Raw genomic sequence first — 13,146 nt, 5'->3', positions numbered from 1 at the left:
AGCATCTCCACACTTGGTGTGATTATTTATCAGCCATATTAGGGGATCTGTGGAGACATGAAGAGAGACAGTACTCTCAAAATGAATATCGTGGGCAGATGTGGGCTTTTATTCTCAGTTCAGCGCCTGCCCCACAGCAAAGTGAATAGCCCCCGGTCCCCGTGAACACGTGTGCACACATATACACACCGAGCTGCTACAATAGAAATCCAGCTCTGAATTTGAGTCCTTGTCTCTGGAATTTCCAGATCCCAAGAGGCTCCCTTCTGCAAGCCTTCCAAGATGGTTACTCTGAAGCTTGAGATTGATGGTGAGAGATAAGAACCTGCCAGAGAGGTTTTTACCACATCCAAGTTTGCAATTAATCAGACCTCTTTCCAGCCTTCACGATTATTTGAGCAAAGGAAGCAACTGAGAAAAAACTGTTCTTTTGCAGAGGGTTTTAAACCACACCAGCAGCTACATACACAGATCAAAAATACCAGTATTATTCTATTTATCCGGCTACCTTTCAAAAATGGAACAACTAAAAGGATCATATGACTTTTCCTTTTTAAAAAAAAAAAAAATCCTACCAGATTAAAACAAACATCTATTTTTCTCAAACAAGGAATTTTCCAACCAAAATTTTAAAATAAGCAAGGGTTTTCTTTTCAGACAGTAAACTTGGCAAAAAACAGATTGAATAGAAACACTTCTGTTGTGCAAATGAAGTAAAGTGTGTGCATACATGCACATGCGGCATGAATTCTGAATACAACAAACTATGAATATAACACATTAGTACAGGCATGAAACACAAAGGTAGCACCATTTTATGGTCTCAAAATCCCAATTAGCATAAAAGGCATAACATTGTAATCAAATAGTTATTGATTAACACAAAGACAGAGAAGCCAGATGTGTTGAGTGGGCTTGGTAATTAGCTAAGTAAACTACAGGTGTTTAAAATTCATAGATTACAGCAACATGTACACTTATTGTTAGAAAATCATCTGTAGGCAAATCTTAGTGTCGTCAGGTGCAGCAATTACATACCATAAATGTCAGTATCTGGGAATGTACATTACACTTTCGCAAATAATATTTGAGGCATCACTGGCATGAAATGGTTTTTTCCACTGCATTGAAATGTTGTTGCATTCTATGCACAAACGCTCAGCTTTGAAAGGCTGTTTTTGCAGGGACATACCTGGTTCTGCCTTATGGACCTGATGCACATCAAAAGTGGAGATGAATTAGGAGCTTGGGATTGACCTATATGCACTAATATGTATAAAATAGATAGGTAATAAAAACCTGCTCTATAAAAAAAAATTCAAAAAATAAAACTGGTAACATGTTTTTTTAAGTGTAACTTACACGTAAAAAACATTTTAATTAAAAAGGCACTACTGGGCTTCCCTGGTGGCGCAGTGGTTGAGAGTCCGCCTGCCGATGCAGGGGACACGGGTTCGAGCCCTGGCCCGGGAAGATCCCACATGCCGTGGAGCGGCTGGGCCCGTGAGCCATGGCCGCTGAGCCCGTGAGCCATGGCCGCTGAGCCTGCGCGTCCGGAGCCTGTGCTCCTCAACAGGAGAGGCCACGACAGTGAGAGGCCCGCGTACCAAAAAAAAAAAAAAAGGCACTACTGTATATATACACAGTAATAAATTCAAACAATACAAAAGACTTAGAACAAAAAGTAAATCTGTTACCCCAAACCTTCAATGCCTCTCCCCCAGAGGAAGCCACTACTAAGTATGTCCTTCTAGAAAAGTGCTGTGCATATGGATTTTAAAAAAGTGCACACGTATGGATTTTTTTTAAAAAAGCAAATCAGCATAAAACAAGACACGGCTAATGAATGGACAACTACAAAGTAAACACGGATATGAGAAGGGGAGGTTGACATTTAAAAGAAAAACAAAAGTCTTCCTGCAAATTGCAGGCTTTTGTAAATTTCTCGCTGTATTTCCCCTACCCGCTTCAAGGTGGCCCTGCAGGAGGTGGGCTTCATTTATATCACTTCCTCTAATGGGACTAGTGATTTCTTTAAAGTCGTTATTAGAAAACTGGGGGTGGGGGGGGGTGGGCGGTGTTCGTTTGAATCCTTCCACAGCATCCAATGGTTTTGGAAAGAAATTCAGCCTTTCACCATGGTTCTTTTCCTCCTTGTTTTGCACAGTGTCTCAGTTATTTTAATAAACACATGAGAAAGATGGCTGATTCTCTCCATACTTACCTTTCTTAAGAAATGCATTTGATAATGCATTCCTACTCAAGAGTGGGACCACTAGGTCATAAGGCATACATTTATCTAGCGACAGTGGATATACAAACTTTTTTCAAAGTGGCTGCACAAATTCACACTCCCACTAGCAATAATGGATGTTCAGTGACCTTCTGGGTTTTTTTTAGGTTTTCTCAATTCTTAATTGAGTTTGTGCCTCAAAAAATCCAGTAGTGGGCTTCCCTGGTGGCGCAGTGGTTGAGAGTCCGCCTGCCCATGCAGGGGACACGGGTTCGTGCCCCGGTCCGGGAGGATCCCACATGCCGTGGAGCGGCTGGGCCTGTGAGCCATGGCCGCTGAGCCTGCGCGTCTGGAGCCTGTGCTCCGCCACAGGAGAGGCCACAGCGGTGAGAGGCCCGCGTACCAAAAAAAAAGAAAAAAAAAAAGAAAAGCCCTATCAATACCTAGTTGTAAGGATAAGAAACAAAATCTAAATGATCAATGGCTGCTCCTCACTCTGCAGACTGTTCTTTATATTCAACACCAGTGGCATGGGCCTAAATAATTATGATGTGCTATGGCTTGCAGGAAGAATTCTCTAAGAAAGCAACAGTAGGGGGCTTCCCTGGTGGCACAGTGGTTAAGCATCTGCCTGCCAATGCAGGGGACACGGGTTCGAGCCCTGGCCCAGGAAGATCCCACGTGCTGCGGAGCAACGAAGCCCGTGCGCCACAACTACTGAGCCTGAGCTCTAGAGCCCGCAAGCCACAACTACTGAGCCTGAGCTCTAGAGCCCGCAAGCCACAACTACTGAGCCTGAGCTCTAGAGCCCGCAAGCCACAACCACTGAGCCCACGTGCCACAACTACTGAAGCCTGCACGCCTAGAGCCCGTGGTCCGCAACAAGAGAAGCCACGACAATGAGAAGCCCTCACACTGCAATGAAGAGTAGCCCCCGCTCACCGCAACTAGAGAAAGACCACACACAGCAACGAAGACCCAAAACAGCCAAAAGTAAATAAATAAGTAAATTTATAAAAAAAAAAAAAAAGAAAGAAAGCAACAGTAACTGACAAACACTTTCAAATGGAAGCTTGACAACCTTTTAAGCTTATCCCTAAGAGCTGCTTTTAATATAGGAAAATAACATGTAATTATTGATATATCAGTAATTAAACTGATGCTAAGTCTTTGTATGATGGGCTCCAAACACGTAAACCTCGCTACCAAGCACTTTGTTTGTCCTCTATGATATAGATCTACAGTACTCTCTGAAATGTTTGGTGCTTCAGTGAAAAGAAAATTATTAGAAATGTAAGACATTTGTTTTAATTTTTCTAATTCCTATTCTGAGATAAACAGTATTTCAAAAGAAATCTCAACTGACATGAATTTAATTATATAAATATAAACCCAAAGCTAACTGTAAAATTGAGCAAAATCTATTTTCTTACATACATGTGGACATCTCTTCAAAGTCCCATTTTCACTTGCGCATGGGCTGGCTTATGACAAAAGACAGTGAAAAGGCAGAGTAGGTAGCCATACAAAATTGGATTCCATGACCCTTCCAGCCACAACTAAGGAAAAAGGAAAGAAATGATTATTAGTAGTTGGGAGTCCATTTGTAGAAATAAAGAGGATCAGCGAAAGTTAACTTAGAGGCATGCCCAAAAGCAGCGGATGAAAAGAACAAAGAAGAATAAGAGAAAGACTAGTTCTTTGATTAATGAAAAATTATACAGTGGTCTACCGTAATAGAAAGTGAGTATTGAATTTTTCAGGGTGTGAGCCGATTCCAATACTGTAGCTACACTTACTGGGGATACAATGTGGGCAGGCATATCCACGTACACAGTTAATGAGGATTTCAAAGAATTCTGGAAATCCTTTTTTTTCTTTTTTTTTTTACTCAAGTACTTGAAGAAAATGGGAACAAGTTTGAGATTCACACTAATGAGATGAAAGGGCTTTTAAACACTTAGTATTTAGTTGAGTCGATATTCAGGGAAAAGCAGTGTTCTGGAATAATTTTAAGTCATAACTTTGCGAGTATGAGCAGGTGCACGGATTGACTCTTGTCCACCCCATGTTCTTACTACCTGGACTCCCAACTTCATGAAAAACACCGAATCCTCTCTTCTCAATCCCCTCAGTTCCTTGAAATGCAGTTTTTCACTCCCAGCGCTCTGCCGGCATTGCATTTTGTAAGGTCCCCGTTGCCCACCACTCGGCAAATTCAGTGCTGTTTTTTGTTGTTGTTTGTTTGTTTTATTTTAGGAGGAGTTTTTGCCTCTGGCATTACCAACTTCCCTGAAATTCTTTCTCCTGTTGGCCTGGACATGCTCTGTCTCTCCAGGCTGTCCTCACACCTCCCAAACCCTTCATGTTTCTTCTCTCTCTCCTTGCTTTCTTCCTCCTTGTTTTACAAACTGTCCCTTGGTAATCACATACACTTGCATAAATACAAATACCGTTATCCATATCTCTTAAATTCTAAGGACAATGGCAAAGACATCAGTTGTCAATTTTCTTAACCATGGTGTGCTTAAATTCTCAGATAATATTCTAATTCCAAGAAATGGAAAAGAAATGACATTTGAGAGACTCAATTATTTTTAAGGTTACTTTGTTGACCTATGGTTTAGCACTAACCCCTGTGTTTGAAAACTACATGCTTTGATATGATAGCCAAAATGTCAACAAAATAAATGAACTTCTGCATTTATTTATTTACCTTTTCTTTATTAAAAGATCGTAGTTTTCTGAGTTGCATTTCCTTTGACGTGCCTGACATAGGAAATTGAGTTTATTATGTGTTAAGGTGTTTTTTAATGTTTGAAATCTAACTACTGAAGGAGATAGAAATCAGACACAAACTTGTGATAAAATGTTATACCAAATTTAAGAGGTCTAAACTTTAAGTATAATTTGATGCTATTGATTTTCTCATTCAAATTTTAATAGTCATTGCAAAGAATAGAACAGTTTATAAATATGTTATAGTGCCAACAAATCAAGTGAGAACTGCACTGAGAGATTTCTGTGAGTGTAACAAATATGTATCATTATTTCATAAATTCACTTTTCTTTTATTTGGGTAATATAAATTTCAGTCAAAGTCATACTGAAAGGAACTTACAGTCCTGCAATAGAAAAGGCCACTAGGTAAGAATGCGTAAAGAATAGAAATTGCTATGGATTTTGAGATCATACTAGTTTATCCTGAACCTAATGAATTCTATTAAAATTGGAAATAATCGTTTTTCTGTAGTGACCAAGACTAACTATAAGAGATTAAATCTGCTGGCCAGGAAAGGGAGCAGCATGCAGTTTGCCTGTAGGTAAATTGCTTTGTATGAAACTGAATTCACTTGCGAAAGCAATTATATTTTTCTATAATATTTTCCCTCTAGAGGGTAACTGCAAATGATACATGTAGCCAACCAACAACCAAAAAAAAAAAAAAAGATGATGTAAAATGTTTTATTATCCATAAAATTCTGTAACTGTGAAGGTAACTGAATGATATGCGCAGCAAACCATAACCAAAAAAAACAAACAAAAATGATAGAAAATGTTTTATTATTGATCTAATCAGAGGCATACTTATAATGGTGCTTGAATTACTTGAGTTGAGGAGAATCTAAAACTGTGAAGTAACTGCCTAGCAGCCTAAACTGGAAATGTTTCTTACCTTGCAATATGGGTACCACATACAGCAGGGAGTAACAGCAGATGAGGGGTTCCCACGCTGGTTGTATTCAGTCCCAGACACCTCGAAGTTCAAGAACTTTCCATTTCACACCAGCTTCCCCTAAGTTTTCAGAGTTCCCAATTTCTGGTACTTAGGAGTGTCCTATGCCACTGAGATGGGGACTTGTCCTCTGAGGGACACTGGGATGCACAGATGTGCATCATTTGTGCTGCACCATCGGTGGGTGGCCCCTGGGCGGCTGAGCAAAAGCCACGTGTGGTGTCCACTCAACAGGTCCCCCTGGCACCAGTGACAACACACTCGCGTGGAGTGGAGGCTGGGAAATGGACCTGCTCCTGCGTCCTCGGCTCCCCTGCTGATCCACTGTCCCCGGTCCACGGCCTACAGTCCACAGGCGCCCTTGCCATCTCTCCATCATCACACCTCCTCCTTCCTGCTCCACACGGGCAGCTGTAATCTTTAGCTTATCTGGGAGTCAAGAGTCTGGTTCCTCATCTATTCTTTTCAAACTATTGTTTATGACAAAAACGTTATAGCCTTAGTTCTTCATGGCTGACACTGCAAATACTAAGGGGCATCTCTTGAGAACTAAACACCTGTACTGGTGTTTCTCTTTAGAGCTCTGAAAGCCTATTTTGATATGTAAAAGTCAAGGATTGCCTTCTTTGTTCTTTTGCTCAGCTGTAGTGGCATTTTTTGGAAACAATTTGGGAGGAGGGATCTAGCTCCCTTCAGGGTATGAGGAGTTGTAAGGGGTTGGGCAGGGGAACATAGTCGGTAATGGGATAACATCACATCACAGCTAAAAGTACAGATTGCATAGGGTCAAGTCTGGATCTACCACTACATAGGCAGTTCATTTAATTTATTTATTAACGAAGTTGGGCAATTTATTTTGCCTTTCTTTCCTCACCTGTTTTAGATTTGTTTTGTTGTTGTTTTATGATCGTTATACAACAAATACTGCAAACCTGGTGCCTTAAACAACAGAAATTTATATTCTCATAGCTTATTTTCAGACTTCGGGCCGAAGTCTGAAACTCAGTTTCACTGGGCTGAAATCAAGATGTTGGCAGGGCCGCGCTCCTTCTGGAGTTTTAGGGAGAATCCTTTCTCGTCTCTTCCAGCTTTTGGTGGCGGCCAACATTCCTGGACTTGTGGCCACATCACTCCAAGCTCTGCCTCTGTGGTCACACTGTCCTTCTATTCCTCCTTGTGTCTGTCTACTCTCCCTCTGCCTCCCTCTTATAAGGAGACATGTGATTGTCTTTAGGGCCCATCAGATAATCCAGGATAATACCCCCATCTCATGACCCTTAACGCAATCACATCTGCAAAGTCCTTTTCTTGCCATATAAGGTAAAATCCACAGGTCCCAGGGAGTAGGACATAAATGTACTTTGGGGAGACCATTATTCAGCCTACTGTAAGTTAGGATGATGACAGTACGTGCAAGAACACATAGCGTGTGACAAGTGCTCAGAACAATGCCTAGCAGGCAAAAAATCTCTCAATAGGGCTTCCCTGGTGGCGCAGTGGTTGAGAGTCCACCTGCCGATGCAGGGGACGCGGGTTCGTGCCCCGGTCCGGGAGGATCCCACATGCCGCGGAGCGGCTGGGCCCGTGAGCCGTGGCCGCTGAGCCTGCGCGTCCGGAGCCTGTGCTCCGCAACGGGAGAGGCCGCAACAGTGAGAGGCCCGCGTACCGCAAAAAAAAAAAAAAAAAAAAAAAATCTCATGATGTTAGCGCATCATGGTGATGCCAATGGCAATGGAGCAACAAGAAAATACAGAAGAAAATTTCAATGTGGACAATATAATTTTTAAATAAACATAGGAACTTTTAAATAAACACGTCATCTCTGGAATTTTGATGTGTGCTAACCTTGAAATGTTATTATTCAAAGAATTATATCACCACATTGAATAACTGTAACCGATGTGAAAAATGAGCTATTTCATTTAGCCATATGATACATGTCGCCAATGTTAACTTTGTCTTTTGTCACTTTTTACTTGAAATTTAAACCATTTCAACAATTTCATTCATCCTGAATTCTTCCTAAAGTGAAAATCAAAGATATGATGGGATATGATTGTCTCCTTTTGCTCTCTTGTCTCCTTATATCCTAGGATACAGATCTAATGACATTCAACATCTCTGTGCACCGGTCGTGGTGGCGGGAACACGGGCCTGGCTGTGTCCGAAGAGTGTTGCCCCCGTCAGCCCACGGCATGATGGACGATTACACGTATGTCTCCGTCACCGGCTGCATCGTCGACTTCCAGTACCTGGAGGTCATCCACAGTGCCATCCAAATACTACTCTCTGTAAGTATCACGTTTGTCCGATCAGGACTCTCTTTAATGGCATTTTATATCTAAACTTTCCATCCATCCCCCCCCACCGGTAGATAATGCCGTAGATAAGCACACAGAGAACATCCTTTAAACAATGGAAATAGCAGTGATGATGCTAACGGTAGTTATGCTTAATGGCAGGTGACATCTTTTTCCTCTTGGTATCCAGACACTTTGTTTTTAGAACCAGTTAGTTGCTGTAGTTTCTAACTTGAGATACAATCCCCACAATTCAGTGGAATAGTACCACCATCCCCTAGAAGTGGTGCATTGCCCATTCACTACTGTGGGCTCTTCTCCTAATATACTTCTACTGCTGCAACTACTTCTAATGCATTCTTTTATTAAGTCATGTTAGTTCCAAAGAAAGAAGGATGAAAATACACCGGATGTCTTTCTCAATCTAATAAACCTCATATTTCAAATAATTATTTCTTAAGAAAACAAATTCCTCCAGAGAGTCCTACACATTTTAGTGCCTGAAATTGGTTGTGAGGATACAGTTCCATATAGAGAAACAGAGAGGCAGTGGTTTGATTGGACCACAGAAGGCTTATGTGCTAGGAATTCCTTAAAGACATTTTCTTTCCACCAGACTGTCCCAGCCACAGTTTGATCACGCTGTGGAGTGGAATTAATTTAAGATATATACCATCTTCAAGAATGCTGTTTCTTTGAGATCCAACAAGGACTTGGCATTTTGTTTGAGTCAATATACAATAAAGCCGTTCTCACAACACTTTTCACATGAACCAACCATCTCAGTTCTTCTATCCAACTGGTTAGAGTTAGAGTCAGAATGAGAAAGACAGGCTCAATAATAAATAAATAGATGACAGAAGTACGAGAGGTGTATGTCAATGAAGAATGTACCTTGGAATTATTTCCAGAAAGAACTTTAGGAGTCCCTGCTAACACTTACTGTATCTGTTATCTACTGCTGTGTAACAAACTGCTCCAAACTGTAATTACTTAAAACAGTATCAGTGTGTTGCTTAGAGTCCTGTGGCTCAGGAATTTGGGCAAGGCTCAGTTGGATTGCTCTGTTTCACATGGTACTAGCCAGGTCACTCACGTGACCCTTCCACCAGGAGCTCTGCTGTGGTTAGAATATTCTAGAAGTCCTCACTTATATGTCTGGTGCTGGCTGTTGACCCACATTCTCCTCCACATGGCTTCTCTTTTTGAAGAAAACTTGACAGACTTTCTTGCAGCCAGGCTGCTGGGTTCCAAAAAGAGAAGCCCAACATGCAAGCGTTTATCAAGCCTCTACTTGAGAGTAATGTCTACTGTTGTCCCATTGGCTATAGAAAGTCATGTGACCAAGCCCAGTATCATTGTGGGAGGGGCCTCTAGAAAGGTGAGAGTATCAGGAGACATGGCTCATTTGGAGCCACCAATGTAGCAGTCTTACCCGCCTTTACATAATTTATTAACTATTGTTCTTTAACCTGCATATGTCAAGGTTTAAAGTAGTGTTTTAGAGCATATTTGAATTATAATTTTCTAGAAAGACTAAAGACTAGAATAAAATACTTCAAAGATCTTTTAGTGTTCTAGTTCAATGAAAGGCAAATTCTACCCTAAATTCAAAGAGGTTGGACCACAATGCTAAGGAATTTTCTTTCAGAAATGTAACAGGGAATCTGATTATTCTTGGTTTCTATATGCTGTCACTTGTCAATATATGTTTATCAATCTTTCCCTATTCTCTGGTCTTTCTTTACTCTCCTGGCAGTTACATATGAAATTGTGGCAAACTGTATATGTTTAAATCTCTGAATTTAACAAAAAACATGGAGGCAAATTTTCTTTTAAAATGTTTCAGTCTATTTTAAGGTAAAAGAATACTCTATCATCAGGTCCTAGGTTCTAAATGTTCTTATTAAATTTTGTAACACTGAAACATTTTTCTAGAATCCTTCATGTGTGAACAGATTCCCCTCCTTTAAAAAAAATTCATAGAAAATTGCTAACCCATTTTGTGGCATGATGGCATGATTTCCAAGTTTTTATAATGCAGTAGAATGCTGTAGAATCAAAAAGTCATTTCTCCATAGTAACTCCAATTCAAATGAACAGCAAGGTGAAAGTATTTATATGATAAGAAGCTGAACTAACATTAAAAGCCTACTTTAGAGAAAAGTACAAAATAAAGTGTATGTTGCCACCTATAAGTACTTGTCACTTATAAATTAATTCCTCAGCACATTTGTTTGGTGAACGTTCAGAGCTGTCCACCTGCATACAGTCCTCATTATCTCGTTCAGCCTTCCAGCAGTAAAAATATAAGTTGCTGATCTCTGACTTTTCTTGTATAATATACCCTGCCAGACAAGATTTTCAATATTTTTTCTTTTTATGTTAAGATGAAATATATCCTGACTTTGTTTCACAACGATCAAATTATGTATTATTGTTGTGGTTGATTGCATATAATTTTCTTTTATTTTCCACTTATTTCATACGAATATGTCTACAATGATTAGAACTGTGATTTTTTTAAATCTGATGATATGGGAATACTTCCTGTATCTCAGCGTCTGCTGAGATGCTTAGCATGTGCTGAGACGTCTTATTAGTGGAAAAAGTAACAGTTGCAAGATTTAACAGCCCCTGCATGGGCAACAACGAAGCAAACAGGCGAAGGGCTTTAAGACGAGGCAGGGTCCCAGAGGCCCTGCTGCCCCAGGGGTTACCCCTATAATTGCTGAAGGCCCAGGAATATCTAGAAGGACACAGGGAGGGGCCGGCAAGGGCGGCCAGGATGGTGGAGAGGGGTTTCAGGGCAGCAGTTCTCTGGCAAGTTGAGAGGAAAGTGTTTGAGTGACTTACCCGCGGATACAGCTCTGATGGTGGACACCACCTATATGATTGTCCCGCCTAACAGCAGGGCTTGGAACTGGAAGAAACGAAATCCCAGTCATAAGCATTCAACAGGAAATGTGTACAAGCTTGATGGAAACAGACAAAAACAGCAGAGCTCAGAAAGAAGGGATAGGGTCCCACACAGGCTCTGAGAGCATCCGCACCCCACTTAGCTTTCCCCGAGGCCTCCTGCCAATTGTGAGCGACACCAAGTTGAAGATCAAGTGGAATCCCAGGAAAGGCTGTGGACAGTTTGAGGGGAGGGACACGTTTCATTTAGGAGGGGATGATGCCAACATCTTCAAAGGCAGCAGCCGGGATCAAGGCTGCGGGATCTCCACCTCACCTGAAGCATGGCCAGTGATCTCCTGAGTATCGGTCTCCCCGCCCCAGCTCTGCCCCGCCCAGTGTCACGCCTGCACTTTGCTCCTGGAGACATGATGCGAAAGTGCAGATGTGATTACTCACTTTCCTTCTGATCACCCTTCGGTGATTCCCGTCACCTTGGAGATGAAATCCGAATTTGCACCTTGTCAGCTGAGGCCCTCATGACCTGCCCCTGCCTGATTCCCACCCTGGTCTCCTGACCCTCCCGGACAGGAGCCCAGCCACCACCCATGCAGAGTGTGACCTGTTGGCAGGCGAGCCTGCAGCCCGGCCTGCAGCACTCTGCTGGGAATGGGTCCTCCCCCACCCCGAGCTCTTCATCCACCGGCCACGGTCCACAAGTAGACATCTTTCCTCCAAAAGTTCCAGGATATGTTAATTTAGTTTTTTTAAATAGACAATACATTCACTTAATTCAGAAACATAAAAATGTGTACGGTGAAAATCCTCCCTCCTTCCCTTGTGTCCCCATTTGCCTGGGGCCCCCATCTCTGCTCCGCATCGGGCAACCCACCCCGTTTTGTCTTGTTTGTTTGTTTAGTGTCATGCGTATGACTCCAAAGTGTCTTTAGGCAAATATAAGAAAATGTGACTCTATATTCTTATCTGCCCCTCACAAAAAACAGCATATGATATGCATTCTTCTGAGACTTTCCATTTTTTTACTTATATATTTTGGAGCTGTTTCCATATCAGCGCATCAGTGTTTCATTGTTTATTTTAATGGTCCCCTATTGATGGACGTTTGGATTGTTAACTCACCTAAATATAATGATTTTGGATATATATAACATACAATATATCTAACATAATATATAATATATAGTATAATACAATGTCAATTGTGTATTATAATTATGTATTTTATAATTTATTACACACATGTTATACTAAATAACTGTGCATGTGTCACTGAGAGCATTTCGTAGACCTATACATCTCATTCATCCCCAGGCTCTACCAGATGGCCTGCCATGTGCACACTGTTTTATAGTCATTGAGTCTCTGGTCTGTCTACCTTCCAGAAAGAAAGTTCCTTGAATGCTGGTATAGTGTCCTTTTTTCCCCTGTTCATTTCCGTGGTCCCAGTCACTAGCAGAGTGACGGCACTAAATATTTAGTGAATGAATAAATGACGAATGAACACTTCCAACGTCTGAAGTGGGTAAACACAAAAGGAAGAATCCATTGATCAAAAACTGGCAGGGGTGAATGCACAGACAAAATGCTGGAGCCAGAGAGAAGATTCCCTTCATCTGGCAAATGAAGGGGATGTAGGCAAAATATTCTGCAGTGCTTGGCACGAAGCACTCAATAGCTCTGTGTTGCTAACGGTGCTGTTGTTACTACAACTGCTCTTTGCCTGTCCCTGCCCTACCTGGGCTGGTCCTTCAAAGACTAGAGGGATACATCCTGGTGATGCTCTATGTATTGAAACCTTAGTTCATTAATCCCGTATCTGACACCTGTTTCCTGCATGAAAGATGTCATTGCTATGATCTTCATGGGACATGAAGTCATAAATTTCTATTCTGAGGACTGAACTTTATTTAATATGTATCTATTTTCCTCATTCTGGTTTCCTAGAATTCTTTCCAACC

At 41.4% G+C, this 13,146-nt stretch overlaps 1 protein-coding gene across 1 annotated transcript in view; it reads left to right on the top strand.

The window, feature by feature from the left end:
- NKAIN3 (sodium/potassium transporting ATPase interacting 3) overlaps positions 1 to 13,146 on the top strand; it is a 267,357-nt gene that overhangs the window by 116,628 nt on the left and 137,583 nt on the right. Inside the window, exon 5 of the mRNA XM_029222646.1 lies at positions 8,063 to 8,260. Within this exon, the coding sequence (XP_029078479.1) occupies positions 8,063 to 8,260 (198 nt within the window). The remainder of the gene's footprint in view (positions 1 to 8,062; positions 8,261 to 13,146) is intronic.

This window comes from Monodon monoceros, unplaced genomic scaffold, assembly GCF_005190385.1.
Source record: "Monodon monoceros isolate NGI ecotype Baffin Bay Population unplaced genomic scaffold, NGI_Narwhal_1 Super_Scaffold_14, whole genome shotgun sequence".
NCBI classification, from domain to species: Eukaryota; Metazoa; Chordata; class Mammalia; order Artiodactyla; family Monodontidae; genus Monodon; species Monodon monoceros.
The sequence above is the reverse complement of the archived record's forward strand: the minus strand, read 5'-3'. Positions and strand labels throughout refer to the sequence as shown.